General features: G+C 39.7%; 1 protein-coding gene across 6 annotated transcripts in view; it reads left to right on the top strand.

Moving 5' to 3' along the window:
• The first annotated feature begins 8,499 nt into the window (after positions 1-8,499).
• TJP1 (tight junction protein 1) overlaps positions 8,500-17,240 on the top strand; it is a 227,886-nt gene continuing 219,145 nt past the window's right edge. For 3 of the 6 annotated variants that reach the window (XM_020289064.2, XM_020289065.2, XM_020289066.2), the window contains exon 1: positions 8,500-8,785. In XM_020289064.2, the coding sequence (XP_020144653.2) occupies positions 8,613-8,785 (173 nt within the window). In that variant the 5' untranslated portion in view covers positions 8,500-8,612. The remainder of the gene's footprint in view (positions 8,786-17,240) is intronic. The other 3 variants (XM_020289067.2, XM_020289068.2, XM_020289069.2) reach the window with 2 other exon arrangements.

The following is a 17,240-nucleotide window of genomic DNA, read 5'->3' on the forward strand; positions in this document are numbered from 1 at the left end:
CCACTATTGATGAAGGTGAACTACCATATATTTCTCCATTTATATCATCTTTCATATCTCTCAACAAAGATTTATAATTTATAATTTCTCCATAACATTTTTTGTTAGATTTTCTTCTTAGGTACTTCATATATTTTGATGCTATTGCAAATGATATCTTTTTTTTTTTTTTTCATTTCCCAACTTTTTGTTGTGGTTGTTGTTGTAATTTCATGACAGGATCTCACTCTGTTGCCCAGGCTGGAGTTCAGTGGTGCAATCATAGTTTATTGCAGACTTGGATTCCTGGGCTCGAGTGACCTTCTGCCTTAGCCTACTGGGTAGCTGGGACTATAGGCATACACCAGCACACCTGGCTAATTTTAATTTTTGTTTTAGAGATGGGGTCTTGCTATGTTGCTCAGGCTGGTCTTGAACTCCTGGGCTCAAGTAATCCTCCTGCCTTGGCTTCTCAAAGCACTGGGATTACGTGTGTGAGCTACCAAACCTGGCCAATTTTCCAAAGCTTTGATGCTGATGTACAGAAATACAGTTGAGGCCGGGCGCTGTGGCTCACGCCTGTAATCCTAGCTCTTGGGAGGCCGAGGCGGGCGGATTGCTCAAGGTCAGGAGTTCAAAACCAGCCTGAGCAAGAGCGAGACCCCGTCTCTACTATAAATAGAAAGAAATTAATTGGCCAACTGATATATATATAGAAAAAATTAACCGGGCATGGTGGCGCATGCCTGTAGTCCCAGCTACCCGGGAGGCTGAGGCAGAAGGATCACTGGAGCCCAGGAGTTTGAGGTTGCTGTGAGCTAGGCTGACGCCACGGCACTCACTCTAGCCTGGGCAACAAAGCGAGACTCTGTCTCAAAAAAAAAAAAAAAAAAAAAAAAAAAAAAGAAATACAGTTGATTTTTTTTGTATCCAGCAAACTTGTTCATTTCTCATTAATTCTAATAATAAATCTTTAATTTTAATTTAGATTTTTCTATTATATAAGCATATTATTTGCTAATAATGACAGTTTTGTTCCTTTCTAGTTCTTACACAACTTATCCATTTTTATTTTCTTACTTTATTGGCTAGGATCATCACTACAATGTCAAACAGAGGTGATAATAATAGAATTGTCTTGCCCTGATCTCCACCCAATATCACTGTTAAGAATGATATGTGCTGTATGATAACTTACATCAAGAAATTTCCTTTTTATTCCCACTTGGGTAAGAGGTTTTTAATCATGGATGTATGTTGAATTTTTTCAAATGCTTTTTCTATATCTATTGCAATGTTCTGATTTTCTTCTCTAATGTGATAACATGGTGGACTATTTCAGTTGATTTTCTAATGTAAAACAAACTTTAAAGACCTGGGGTGTTATCAACTTGTTCATGATGTATTATCCTTTTATATACTGCTACATTTTGAAAATATTTGGATTAGGATTTTTCCATCTGTGTTTATGAATGAGATTGCCTGCAATTTTGTTTTCATGTACTGTCTTTGCCAGATTTTAGTAGCAAGGTTATACTAGTCTCAAGAGTTGGGAGGTGTTTCTTCCTTTTCTATTTTCCGACAGAATTTATCTAAGATGCAAATCATTTCTTCATGAATGTTTGGTAGAAACTTTTGGTGAATCTGGGCCTGGAATTCTTTTAGGAAGAACATTTTGGACTACAGATTTAGTTTCTCTAATTACTGTCAGTAGGAAGGATGAACATATGGCTTATCCTCCAAACTGGAGCACTTCTGAGAATTAAAGGGGTTATGAAAATAATTAACAGACATTAATCTATAACAGGTGTAAACTGGGACTGTCCTGGGCAAAAGGGGATGTGTAGGCACCATTATTATAAGATTTCCTCTTTATTACTATAGATTTCCTATTTCTTCCCTAATAAATTTTGGGAAGTTATATGTGTTTAACCATTTTGTCTAAAATTTTCAAGTTCATGTTAATCTTGTACTATCGTTTTAAGGTCTGTAATATCTCCAAATGTGTCTCCTTTTTGTTTCTACATATTAATTATCCATGCCTCCTTCATTTCTTGATCATTTTTGACAGATATTTTAATTTTATTAGGATCAATAAAGCAATTTTTGGCTTTGTTCAACCCATTTGTTTGCTATTTCAAATATTTCTGCTTTTATTATCATTATTTCCTTCTTGCTGGTATAATTCTAACTTCTCAAAATGAATGTTAATTAATTTTTAGACTTTCTGAACACAGATTTTAAGGTTATAAATTTCCCTCTTTGTATTGCATGTCATAAATTTTATATGCAATATTTTTTACAATTCTGTTAAAAATATTTTCTAATATCTTATCATTTTGTTTTGATGTATGATTGTCTTTTAATCCCTAAGGAATGGGTTTTCTCTCATTAGAATTTTTGCTAATTTCTAGCTTGTCTTATGATCTAAGGATACACACTCCATATGAGTTTAAACCTGTGAAATGTATTGATATTTCACTGATAACAGTGAAATATAACAAACACTGATAATATAACAAACTGATAACAGTTTGTTATATTTAGGACGTGTTCTATATGCTTGGAAAAAATGTACTCTGCTATAGTTAGGTCAGAACATTTACAGGGCCAGGTGAGGTGACTCACCCCTGTAATCCTAGCACTCTGGGAGGCCAAGGAGGGAGGATCGCTCAAGGTCAGGAGTTCAAAACCACCCTGAGCAAGAGTGAGACTCCCGTCTCTACTAAAAATAGAAAGAAATTAATTGGCCAACTAAAAATATATAGAAAAAACTAGCCTGGAATGGTGGCACATGCCTGTAGTCTCAGCTACTCGGGAGGCTGAGGCAGAAGATTGTTTGAGCCCAGAAGTTTGAGGTTGCTATGAGCTAGGCTGAGGCCATGGCACTCTAGACTGGGCAACACAGTGAGACTCTGTCTCAAAAACAAAATAAAACAAAACATTTACTATGTCCATTTTATTATCTTATTCAAATATTTTACATCTTTACAGATTTTTTGTTATAATTTTATTTTCTTTAAAACTTTTCTTGTATAATGTAAAAATGCAATTAATGCTACATTGTTAAGGCTATGATATTGTACCATTCCGAATTCAATTAGGATACAATTTTTGAATTTAAATCTGCAAACATATTATGTACCTTCTATTGGTCATACCTGCTCCATGTTTTTTTGTGTCTTTTTTATTTTACCTTATTTTGGATTTACTGAGTATTTTCATCATTCTAATATATTCCCATCTAAGTAGTTTAAAAGTTATGTATTTTGTCCATTTCCTTAGTAGTTGCCTTAGAAATTACAATATGCTCATTTAATGGAATAAAATCTAAATTGTATAAGTCTCTTAACTTTCTCTTGCATAATAAAAGAAATTTAGAACATTTTAATTCTTTTTACTGAATTCCCAACTTACAAGTTATATTTCCATGTATTTTAAATATCCTTTTTAATTCTTTAAGACATTGTTGTTATAGTTTAATCAGTATTTGCTTAGATTCACCCACATATTTTCCACTTTTTTTACTCTTCGTTCCTTGTTCCATGAGGCTACCATCTGGGAAAATTTTCTTTCTGCCTAACATATATCATTTAGAATGTTCTCTAGCAAGAGTCTGCCACGGACAAACTCTCTTCCACTTTTGTTTGTCTGAAAATGTCTTTGTTTCACCATCATTATTAAAAGGTATTTTCTGTGATTATAGAATTCTTCTATGGCTGTTATTTTCTTTTGGCACATTGTATATATCCTTCTACTGTCTTTGGGCTTCCTTTGCCACTGTTGGGAAATCAGTTTCAGTTTTAATTGTTATTGTTTTGAATGTCAGCTGTCTTTTTCTCTCTGGCTTATTTTAAGATTTTCTCTTTTTCTGCAGTGTTCTGCAATTTCACTATGATGTATCTTGGTGTGGGTTTCTTTTTATTTATCTTGCATGGGATTCACCGGGCTTCCTGAAACTATAAATTTGTCCTTTCATCAGTTCTAGAAAATACTCATGAATATCTCTTTACAGGTTGCATCTACCCCATTTTTCCCTTTTTTTCTCCTTCAGGTGCTCTACTTACATTAGATTTTCTCATTCCAGTTTTCATGTCTCCTAATCATTTCGCATTTTCCATCTTTTTGTCTCTCTGTGCCACTTCCAGTTTATTAATTCTCTTTACCTTTATGTCTAATCTTCTTTTAAACTTATCCATTTGTTTTTATTTCAATTTTTAATTTCTTACTTTTAGAAGTTTTATTTGGTTGTTTTTCAAATATATTTTGTCATTTTTTTTACTCTTATCATCATCATTATTATTGCTATTGAAGAATTCGCGAATGGAGAGAATTGCAGAGATAACAATCCCTTTACCCTAAATATTTCAGTGTGTCTCTGCTAGAAACAAGGGCATTCTCTCACATAGCCATAGTGAATAATCAAATTCAGAAAATGCAACACTGACATACTATTATCTAATATACAGTTCATATTCAAATTTTGACAATTATATCATGCTATCTTTCATAGTAACTTTATTTTTACTTCCTTTGTTTCCTTTAATCTGGAACAGTTGCTTGGCCTTTATTTTTTATAACTGACAATTTTGAACAGTACAGGCACATTGCTTTGTAGAATTTCCATCATGTATAATTTTTGGCAAGAATACTGCAAGTGAGATGTTATACCCTTTTTATTCCATTACATTGGGAGGGATGTGATGTCAGTTTGTCTCATTATTGGTGAAGTTAACTGTGATCATTTGATTAAGGTGATGTTTGACATTATTGGTGAAGTTAACTGTGATCATTTGATTAAGGTGATGTTTGACACTGTAAAGGTGTATTTTTTACCCTTTGTAATTTACAAGTAATGTATGGGCAGATACTTTGAGATTACATAAATATGCTGTTTTTATAGTTTCCACCACACATTTCTAAGCCTTTCTTTTACTTCTTTTAACATAACAAACATAATTATTTTATATATTTAGGCAGGGTGCAGTGGCTCATGCCTATAATCCTAGAACTTTGGGAGGCTGAGGTGGGAGGATTGCTTAAGGCCAGGAGTTTGAGACCAGCCGAGGCAACAAAGTAGGGCCTTGTCTTTACAAAAAATTTAAAATTCAGCCAGGTGTGGTGGTGCACACCTGTAATCCCAGCTACTTGGGAGGCTGAGGCAGCAGGATCACTTGAGCCCAGGTGTTTGAGGTTGCTGTGAGCTATGATGCCACTCCACTCTAGCTCAGGCAACAGAGCGAGACCCTGTCTCTCTCTCTCTCTCTCTCTCTCTCTCTCTCTCTCTCTCTCTCACACACACACACACACACACACACACACACACACACACACACACACACATACACACACCTAGACCTATACAACCTCCCTTGGAGGGTCTATAGGATATATCTTTTACCATGACAGTGAGAAATAAATTTGTGAGAGGAGCCTTTTCATCCTTGAAGAGCTCTGTGACCATTCTTCTTTACTGGAATTTACATGGGACCTGCTGAGCTTAAATTGGGAAACCTCAATGCATTAGGAGTAACTGGATTCTGGAATGGCAGGGGTGAGTGGTGGCACTCAGTCACCAAAGGCTAAATGGACATGGTTGCTATAATGAGCAGCAAAGTCAAAGCAGCAATCAGAATAGTCTGACTTAGGGAGAGCTGTGGTGTTGGCTAGTTCATCATAATGCTCCTAGAAGTGAAAAAGATGCAAAGCCTACTAAATTCTCTAAGCAGAAATGTTCTAGATCAAGTGAACAAAAGTCTAACTTGAATAAAAAAAGACAGAGAATCACGGCCCCTCAATCAATTCCAAAACTCAAACCAATTTATACACCTAGAAATCCTTGACTAAAAGGGAAGTTGGGTTCCTTTGAAGGAAGCTGGTATACTACCAAAAATTTATAGTTAGTCTTTCTCCCAGTCTTCCCCAAAGGGATCTATGACCTTTTACCAGAGTAATTATGCACCAAGGAAAAGGAAATAATTAGACCTTTCAGGGATTACAGGACACTGGCTGTGAACTGACACTAATTTCAGGAGACCAAAAATGTCACTGTGGTACACCAGTCAGAGTCAGGGCTTATGAAGGCCAGGTAATCAATGAATTTTTAGTTCAGGTCCATCTCGCAGTGGACCAGGTGTGCCCCTGAAACCATCTCATGATCATTTCCCCAGTTCTGGAATGCAAAGTAAAATAGGCATACTCAGCCACTGGCAGAATCCCTACACTGGTTCCCTGACCTGTGGTGTGAGGGCTACTGTGGTTGGAAAGACTAAGTGGAAGAACTTCCTCTGCCTAGAAAAATGGTAAAATCAAAAGCAATACTGCATTCATGGATGGACAGCAGACATTAATGCCACCATCAAGGAACTAAAAGATGCAGGGCTTGTGGTTCCTATCACATTCCCATTCAACTCTCCCATTTGGCCTGGAAGACAAATGGATCCTGGAGAATGACCCTGGAGAATCATAAGCTTAACCAAGTGATTGCTCCAATTGCAGCTGCTGTACCAGATGTGGTTTCATTGCTTAAGCAAAGTAACATATCCTCTGGTGCCCGGGATGTCCCCCTGGAAGGGACAGTGTTTTATTGTTAATGGAATAGACATTCTGGGTATAGATTTTCCTTCTTTTTTTCTTTCTGTTTCTCAGACTGGATAATCTCAATTGACCTATCTTCAAGTGGACTGACTTTTTCTTCTGCCAGTTCAAATATGTTACTATTGAGCTCCTCTAGTGAATTTTTCATTTCACTTTTATACTTTTCAACTCCAGAATTTCTATTTTTAAAAACTTCTGTATATTGATATTATATTATCTATTTGGTGACACATTGTTCTCATTTAATTCTGTAGATATGGTTTCCTTTAGTTTTGCGAGCACATTTATAAATAGCTGATTTAAAGTTTGTCCAGTAAATAAAATGCCAGGCCTTTCTCAGGGACCATTTCTATTAACTGCTTTTTTCCTGTGTTGTAGGCCATAATTTTCTGTTTCTTTGCATGCTGTGTAAGCTTTTCAAAGAGCCCTATGGACTCTCCTTTCTCATTTTTCCTTTTAATATTTTTTTGGTTAGCCTCTTGTTTATCCCAACTGGTTTTACTACCTCAGGTAGCTCTGATGTTAAAACAGTTGGTACTGATTGTTTTTAACAAATGCCCTTGGGGTAGGGCTGTTTACACAGAGAAAGTTCTGAGCCAAGTGAAATAATAATAATAAGTTCCTGGAAATGGAATTTTTCAAGGTACTGTCTGATGGGTCAAATAATGACATCTCTCTTGGTATAGGGATTTTGAGAAGATCTAAACCATTTTGCCTCCTCCACTGGCTGTTAGTCAGCTGTTTTTCAAAGCTACTATGATTTTGAAGTTGTTGGATTACTAGGCTACCACAGAGCTGGGAAGAAAAAGATGGGAATTGGGCAAGTCAAAATGCCATAAAGCTCACTCTTCTCACAAAGATTCAGTAATTTTTCTTGATCACTCCTTGGATTTTTGTAAGCCTTTGATTCATTTCTGGAGTTCTGAAAACATCAGTTTTGACCATTTTGCCAGTGTTCTTCCTTTTATGGAGTAGCAGATTTTCTACCATTCTGGAAATGCTTCTCCCAGATTTATTTTTCTCATTATCCTGAATAGGTCCTTCAGCCTCCAGTTGTCTAAATCCTTGAGGACAGCATAATATTTTCATCAAATATATTAAAAGTAATATGACAAGGTGATGTCAAGGGCCAAACATAAATACGAAATGGTGAATATGTAAGGACTGGCCCTAATGTTTCTTAAAAGTACTGCTCCAAGGCCCTCTCCCATGTGTGAGTATGCATTTGAAGTGTCAGAGATCTGCCAATTCTTCATTTTATGTGAGAGCTAAAACTTTTGGATAAATAAAAGTGAAATATTTACACCTACTTCCCTATCTAAATTACTGTGAAATCATGTTGGGAGCCCAAACCAGAGGGAGATTGTTTCATTCTAATCTTATGTGCTAATTAATTTGAAGATGAAATGTTTAAACAGAAGTACAAGAGGGAAGCACTGTGCAAGCCAGGACTGCACATGTGTGTGTACATATATATATGGTTATGAATTTGCAACATGCATTTAAACATAAAATCGTCAGACACTTCAGGGTGGAACACATAAATGATGGCTACAAATCGTAAGTGGTCATTACACATAAAACATTCTCAGCTCTGAAAGCGTGTCGTTGGGATTCTCCTGGGCTACAAACGGCTGGAAATGAGCTCCTGTCACCGCTAAAAAAAAAAAAAAAAAAACCGAGGCACGCGGGATTAGGGCCTGGGCGGCGCAGGTGGCCGGACCTCGCCCCGCCGCTCCGGGCGCAGGGCCACGCCAGGGCGGCCGCCGGGAGACCCGCACCGGCCCGCGGGGCGCGCGCGGCGGAGGCCTCGGCTGGCGGGGCCTGCGGGGGGGCGGCGGCGGGAGCTGCGGGCCACGCACGGCGACCGCGGAGAGGCCGGGCGCGCACGGCGACGGCGGCGGCGGCGGGAGCGGGAGCCGGGCCACGCACGGCCGCAGCGGCGCGAGCGGGAGTGGGAGTGCAGCCGGCGCGCACGGCGACGGCGGCGGCGGCGGCGGGAGCAGTGGCGGCGGCGGATGGCCCAGAGCTGATCTATGCGGCGCTTGGAGGGGCTGTGTCTGCGGCGGCGGCGGCGGCGGCGGGGCCCTGCCCGCGAGCGGAGCGGGGACAAGATGAAGTACCAGAAATACCTGACGGTGCTGCAGATGGCCATCGGCGTCACCCCCTCCAACCGCGGCAGCCTCCTGCCGCTCAAGAGGAAGCTGTGGTGAGCGCGGGCGCGCGGGCGCGGAGCCCAGCCCCGGACGGGGCGCGGGCCGGGGCCGCCGGGGCGGGGGCCGCTGCGGGGCCGGGCCGGGCGGGCAGCGAGGCCGACGGCGCGCGGGGAGCGCGGGGCGCGCGGGGCGCAGCAGCCATTTCCGACCCGGGGCCGAGCGCCCCGCGCGCCGCGGGCTGCACCCAGGGAGCGGCTGGGCACCCGGGTTGCCGCACTCGGGCACCGGCCTCCCGCCCCTGTCTGTCCTTTGAGCTCCATCCATTCCAGCGAGTTCTGGCTCGGAATTTCCAGCCAGTCTCGGAGACAGCGAGCCATTTATTATCCCTGTGCATTTTCTATTATTTCTCAAAATCCATCTGCTGTTGAGTACATAGTAGAGGATGGGCCGCTCCCACGGCAAAGGGTTAATAAGTTGCAAGATTATAATTGTATTGTCAGGGACTGTATTTTGTTTGCATGCGTTCCAGTTCCTCCGACCTGGAAACTGTTATTGAGGCAATGGGAAAAGAACGCCCTTAAAGAAAAAGGTCTGGAAGTTACTGGTTTACATTGTTGGTTATCTAAAGGCGTATACATTGTATTTTATTAGCATTTAAATATGCCATTTGGAATCTCAGTGGCCACCTAGGTATTCCATTGGCTTGATTTAGGCTTAAGGCTCTATCACAAAAGAAATAATCAAGTAAAGGGATGATGATTATAGAAAAAAAGATGCCAATAATCGTGATAGACGGTGATCATTTTAATTTTAAAAGTAGTGGTCAGTGTAGTTCATAAAGGTTTTATTGAATTCAATTGAACATGCTCTAGTCTAATCCTAAGGTTGTAGAGAAAAGAGGTGAAGTCTACTTATAGGTATTTGAGGAAAGTAATTTCTGCTATATAAGACAATATGAAAGAATGATCCTTACTAAGGTATATAAAGATGGATCAGCCAAAAAGAAAAAAAGGGTTTAAAAAAAAAAGAATCACAATAGTGGGGAGTTTTGGAGGTAGGACAACACATATGGGCAGCAAAGTTCAGATTTCAGCTGTGCTACTTACTGTGTGACCTTAAGCAAGTTACTGGAGCGTCTGTTTTCTTCCTCAGTAAAAGGAGAATCTTCTTATCTACCCAACAGGATTACACACACATGAGCTCTGATAATGAATACAAAGTGTCTACCACTGAGTCTGGCTGAATAATAGGTGCTTAGTATATGCTAGTCTTCTTTCTTGCACCCCCCACCAATTTTTTTAAAAGAGATTTATTCTGCAAAAGATGTTTTAATTTGATGGACAGCAAGTGACAGCACGTCAAAGACTAGACTGGTAAAAACTGGCAGCAGTTGAATTAAGAAATGTTCGTGGAAGAAGATTTTAGCAAATAAATGAATGTCACTACTGTGAAGGAAGAAGCAGTCACATTTGAAGATGACATCTCAGATTGATGATGTATGGGGGAAAAGTGTCAGCACCAGCAGTATTATCCTCCATCCTGATTTTCTCCTGAGCACTTCTCAATATCTAACACACTATTTATTTTATTTATTTTTAATATATATTGCCTCTCTCCCCACTAAAATGTAAGGTGCATGTGAGAGGGTTTTTGTCTGTTTAGTCCATTACTAAATCCTCTGCAACTGGTATCTGGTGCAAAATAGCTTCTCAATAAATGCTTGTTGAAAAAATGAATTCTTAATAATGCATGGCTGGGAAATAATGTTAAGGAAATCTGTTTTCTTGATATTCAATTTAAAAATTAAGTTGTGAGTATAACATTTAAGGAGCTATTAGACATCATTATTAGCAGCATTTGATCACAAAGTTAGGGAATTAGGTTTATTCTTTTTCTTTATTGGAGTGCTGCTTCTGAAAACGCATTCCTCAGACACAGAATTTGTGAAGAGAGGACACAAGAAAATAAAACCCAGGTAATTTTGGTACTCAAACAATTCATGTTTGAGGCAGGCAGTGAGTTAGGGCCAGAGATAAAAACCGTCTTATTAAGAGATGGCCTGGAAAAGGCAGGGGGCTTTTGTTGAACTTTTCCATGATCTTAGATAAGCGTCTCAGAATTTCCACTTGATGTTAATTTATAAATTTTAATCTAGTGGCAAAGGGAAGAGCATACTGTACAAAGACCCTGGAGTGGGTGGTACTCTTAAACATAGATGTATAATGCTTTATATTTTTAAGTTGGAGAATATCATGCTGCCTAAATCATTTATCTCTTACATCTCTTGGAACTTTTTTTCTAGATAATGTCTCATTTTGTCAGTGTCATAGTAACTGCATGTGGAGACTTTGAGACATAAGGCACCATTAAATGTCTGGAAGATGGGAGGATGTAGGTTTTGACTGCAGGGTGGGGAGTGGGAACCCTCAGCAATGACTGGCTGCCCTCAGAATGCGCTGACTTAATGCCCATTTACAAAATGTGAGGTCATACTATGAAAATTGGTCATGGCGTACATGAACATTTATATGAAGATGTTTATGAAAATTGGTATGCTCTCTGTCCATGTTTCTCTGTCTTTAAATTATTGCAGTCTGTATGGAAAGACTGTGTGCCTGCAAAGCTTACGCCAGTGTAAAAAGGCGGGATTGAATGATCTCATGCTTTGTTTCCACACTTGCATCTCGTGTAGGCATCAGTTTTCATTTGTGCAGTATCTTTTGTCTTTCTGATTGCCCGTGCAAATCCCTGAAGGAATATTATATGTGCAGACGAATTTAGGTGAAAACAAAAACAAACAATTGGTCCCACATCAGCGGAGCCTGTAGGAACCCACTTCTCGTCCCTTTCTTCTCCAAGAAACATAGGAAGTAGGAGTGTTTGCAGTGTTTGGCTCTGAATCATTACTGTTTAGGAACCCGAAACGAAGGCTGGTTACCTGTACCTGAGGCAGGTGTAAGTTTGTGCAGCCTGCTGTCTTCCTTTGGGGGCCTCTTATAATTGCCAGTGATGAAAAGCAGAAGGGCTCTGCATTTCTGGGGCTACTGTAACAGATTACCGCAAACTTGGTGGTTTAAAACAACAGAAATTTATTGTCTATCAGTTCTGGAGACCGGAAGTCCAAAAACAAGGTGTTGGCAGGGCCGCACACCTTGAAGCCTCTAGGGGAGGATCCTTCCTTGCCTCTTCCTGGATTTCTACCTGGCCGCACTGATCATTCCCGCTTCTACCTTAACACGGCCTTCTCTTCCGTGTCTCTGTGTCTTCTCTTCTGTCTCTTGTAAGGACACTTGTCATTGGATTTAGGGTCTCCCTGGATAATCCAGAATGATCGCATCTCGAGATCTTTAACTTAATTACATCTGCAAAGACTCTTTTTCTAAATAAGGTAACATTCACCTTGCTGTTCAGCAAGTGTGAGTCCCAAATAATAGTTACTCCTGTCTGTTTTATGAAAAATATTTTCATAATAATTTTACTGTCACAGTCTTGATTTTTTTTTTTGTACTGAGTGCTTTTAGGAGTGTTTACATTGATCTTAGGAAGAAAAATGGGTGTCATTTCATTTTCTTCATACTTCTAGAAGTATTTTTCCTGGTTATTTGATTTACTGACTATTAAAGGCCTTGCAGTACCAATGCATTCACTCAAGTAGTCATCCATCAATCAGATTCTGAAAATACTAAGAGCTGCCATTCATTGAGTTATTACTTGCTAGAGCTTATATAAGTGCTTGCCAAGCATCCTGTCATTATGTATCTTATAGCACCCCTGTAAGGCAGGTGCTATATTTTCCCAGTCTTACAAATGAGGTCATTGACTTGCCCAGAGTCATACACTAAGTTTTTTGCCAGTTTGGGGGGTTAAAAAAGACAATTGATCAGGAGGATGACAGTCTAGAAAGAGAGAACAACTGGAAACAGGAAAAAAATAAAATAAAAAGACTGAGAAGTGTCCCATAGAACATTATTTTTCCGAGAGTGGTCCAGGGCCTACTCGAGGGTCTTTGAGATCCTCCTCATGGGACACTCTCCTATCCAAGTCCTTTCATAATTTTTTAATAAACAAATTACAGGCAGTTACACTATTATTTGTAAGTACAACAAAAGGTTCTTTACCATGTACCTATTGTAGCTTTTCCTGAAATATCTTTCAGAAGAATTCAGTATCTTTTTAAGTCAGCTGCCCTACTGAGCAGTGTCTTGGGCTTCTGTTCTCACGCTGTTGTTTGCAATTCCTTCCACTGAAAGAAGGGTGTTTTGTTATTAGTCATTAGCATCCTCTTGAGTTGGTTGTGGCTGTCAATTGCTGATATCTTAAAATTAATATCTTATAGAGTAATATTAAGTGTTACTTTGTTGATAGTTTTATCCTTGTATAACTGCTTTGTTTTTACCATCTTGATTATTTACTTTTGCTCAATTCTTTGTTATCGAGTTATTTTTCCACTGGAAATTAGAAATGGGTGAGGTAGATGAGCTTGGGAGTTGTTTGTCCCAAGTGGGTTGTGGTCAGAAATGCTTGAGAACCAAAGATCCTGAATTATAAACAAAGAAAATGAATACTAAGGCTCCCTGGGGAAGTCTAGCTTCCAAGAATGGGGAGTAGAAAAGCATTCCAGTAGAGGGAAGGGTATGGGAGGGATGGTTGGAGAATGTCAAGAAGTTGTGTTGCGTTGTGATATGTGTGAAGTTTGGACTAGTGAAAACTTAGATTATCTGCCAGATTTAAAGGACTTTGCTATATACCATGTTGAAGGTATAGCAGTCCGTGTTTGGACTGTAGCTGATCAAGAGGCCAACAGAGGTTTGTCGGTGCAGGCGTGGCGTGATTGGTGGGATTGATTGGATTGGTGAACTGGACCAGGGTTGTCGATAATATCTGGGCAGGTGCCAGCTGCCACCCAAATGAGGGCCTGTCTAAGAAGTTGTGCAGAAGCAGGCCACCTAAGCCTACAAGCTGAGAAGGGGAGGCCCCCTCTCCCTCCTCAGGAGCTAAGGTGATGGCACTTTACAGCACAGACAAGGCCTGGCCTAGCAGTGTCAGGCGAAGAGGAGGGAAATGAGTACAACATATGGTCGGCGGCACAGGGGTTCTGCCTCCAGGGACCAGCCTGCTGGTGTGCGTTTGTCCTGTAGGAGCAGGAAGTGGAATGAGGGGATGGACCCTGGGCTTCTCCCTTGCATGCACATCAGCCGTGCTCACAAGAAAAAACGCTCTTGCGGCAGAACTTATGAAAGGGGCAGAGACAGGCAGAAATTTTCTCCTCAACAGCCCTCTGGGAGTGCCAAAGTGGAATTAAGAATTAGGAAAAGTAAAATTTCATTGTAAGCTAAGTACTGATTTCCCTATAGTTCAAGGAAAAATATACAAGGTGCTTATATCTCAGTTCCTAACCTTGTTTCCCTGTCATTAAAGGTCATTTCCCCAAATATCAGGGGAATGATCTCTAAGGTCCGAGTAATTCAGTTCTAATCCACACCATCAGGGTTGGGAAAGAGTGGTACCTTGAGATTTTAAAAAAAACTTATATTCAGGTGGAATTGTCTTTAATGGGCTTTTTATACCCAAGTACAGCTCTTCTCATCTGAGTTGTACATATGCCTCTGTATTCTTGTGAGTGTCCATCAGAAAACTGAACACACCCCCTCCTGGGGACAAATATTAATTCTCAAAGACAGACATAAGTGAAAAAGAACACTTAAGTGGCCCTACAAAACCACTTCTACTTACACTACAGTTAACATTCTACATTATTATCTGGATTGGTTTTTATTCTTTTATTTATTCCCCACCAAAGGAAAGGGGGTCATTGCTGAGCCATGTGCCTTTTAATGTTTAACCCTTTAGCTTCACAAAGACCTGGTCAAAGCTTTAAAGTTACAGGAGCCTGGTTAAAGTCTTAAGACAAGGTACCAGCCTCTCACAGAATCTGTGGGCAGGGTGAGTTCAGCGCTGGTACTCACCCGGTGTGTACCAGTTCAGCTCTACTAGTTATTAAATGTTTTTATTATGTTCCTGGTGGGGAGGGCTGAGTTCATTCTTTTAGTTATATTTATGATCTTCTTTTCCTGTTTTACTTTGTCACTGGATTTAGTATTACATTTAATTAACTTGGATACCTTTCTTGGCTGTCAGCCATTTATAAAATTGGGTAGCTATAAATTCCTACTGTCTCACTTGGGGCAGGATCTCCTGAGCCCAGGAGTTCAAGACCAGCATGGGTAACATAGTGCGACCACCCCCATCTCAGAAAATAAATAAATAAATAAATAAAATTCTTGTTGCAGGTTTTAGGTTTGGAAGAAAGGGAAAATAGTGATGAATTTTTAAGTCAGAGGAGAGAACAATTTATGAAAAATACTAGACAGATTATCAAAAAAATTATATTATGTTTGCATTAACTTCCTAAAATATGATCATACCTACCAGTGCTATCAAAATAAAATGAAAGTGAAGAAATAAGGAGAAAAGTTGACTTGTATATTGTTTCATGACTCTATTTTTCTTTCTCCTGTGCTCTCTTTTGAATAAAATTCATTGTTTTCATGGAAGCTTTTACCCTGCAGAGAAGAGAACAAAGCTGTACAATGTGCTTCTCTTTATAATGAGAATCATGAAAGTGGCATCATTAAATATTTACTTTCCAATTTTAAGTTGAAAGGACTTGTTGGAAATCCAATGAAATACAATCAATTGTAAAAATTATAACACAGTTAATAGTAGTCTGAGTAAACAATAAAGAACACCATCAGTGGGCCAGCGTTTTTGAGCACTCTCTGGAATGTCATTAGTAGGTATGTGGGATACCTGTGCTGAGGGAAGAACCTTGCAGAGCCATTGTCCAGAGCACATGCAGGAGGAGATTGCAGCGGAGGCATAGCTTGAAGTAGCATTGTGAGACGGAAGAGCAGGGGGCACACGGGGAGTTAATCAGATTTGATGTGCTAGGTTGGTTGACCCCTCCTCCTCACTGGTTTTTGCCAAGTTGAGGACAGCAGTGGTGCTTTCTCACTTCCTAACCCGCTAAATGTGGGCACTAGGGCCAGAGAAATAAGGCTGAACTGGAGGTAGCTACTGAGTCCCCCTGACCAGGAAGAGACGCTGCCTCACAAACCTCCTGGCAGCATGTCCCATCTCTCTGCCAGAGTTACTAAAGGTCACAGTAGACACTACAGTGGAGAAACAGACGTTCTCTAATACAAATACAAGTAGAACTAAAAATCACCAACCTGTTAAAGAAAGCTAGTACCTAGAGAATTACCAAATTAAAAACCAGAAAAAACTAATCCCTGAACAAATGGAAAAACATTGGATGAACATGGTTATTTCCAGAAACACGCAAAAAATTTGCATTAATTAAAAAACACTGGATGCTTTAGAAGTTTAAATTTTGCTCATTGATAGAAAAGAGAATGGCGGATTTCACAAAACTGAAAAGCAAATGAGCAATCTGGAGGAGTAAGCTAAAGAATCTCAAAAGAGCAAAGGGAATCAAAAGTATGAACAAGGCCAGGCACGGTGGCTCACGCCTATAATCCCAGCACTTTGGGAGGCTGAGGCGGGAGGATTGCCTGAGGCCAGGAGTTCGAGACCAGCCTGAGCAAAAGGCTAGGCCCTGTCTGTACAAAAAATAGAAAAATGAGCTGGGCATGGTGGTGCGTGCCTGTAGTCCCAACTACTCGGGAGGCTGAGGCAGGAGGATCACTTGAGCCCAGGAGTTAGAGGTTGCAGTGAGCTGTGATCATGCCACTACTGCACTCTACCCAGGATGACAGAGCAAGACTCAGTCTCAAAAACAAATAAATAAACAAAAAAAAAAAAACTATGAACAAGAAGTTAGGAAACCTGGAAACTGTTTCCAAGAGGAAGGTAGGACGTTTTAGTGAGGATGTGGGGATGCTGGGAAAGAAGGGGAATGAAGATGTCCTAATGCCATTTATTGTTTAAGAGGAGGTGAGAATACTGATGAACCCTCAGTGTTGATAGGAAATATGAGTTTAAATATATTTGTGTGTATGTGTACATATACATGTGTATATAGATACATATGTTAATGTGCTTGTGTATATAGTTAGTTAGCTAGAGTTAGAGTTGCCTGAATAAGATACATAACTTTCAAACTCTACTGATTGGAAGGGGGAAAAAGTCCCAGGGTGGGTGTGGACAAAGAAAACTTAATCATACTAATAAGATGGAAAATTAAAGAAGAAAGCATTTAAGAAAAACATAAAACAAGATAGCAGGAATAATTCTAAACATCAGTAAACAATAAATTCGATGGATTAAGTTCTCAAAAGTTACTGACTCTTAGACTGAAAACAGTTCAGCTATATGCTATTTACCAAGGTTAAAGGTACAACTTAAAAAAAAAAGAGAGAGAGAGACTTGTAAAAGTTGAAGATACAAGCACATGAAAAAGATAAACCAAGAGAAGGTAAATATAAATATGTAGATGGGGAAAATTGTTATCAGGTAGAATGACATTTATGGTAAAATCTTTAATTG

Source organism: Microcebus murinus, chromosome 7, assembly GCF_040939455.1.
Source record: "Microcebus murinus isolate Inina chromosome 7, M.murinus_Inina_mat1.0, whole genome shotgun sequence".
Taxonomy (NCBI): domain Eukaryota; kingdom Metazoa; phylum Chordata; class Mammalia; order Primates; family Cheirogaleidae; genus Microcebus; species Microcebus murinus.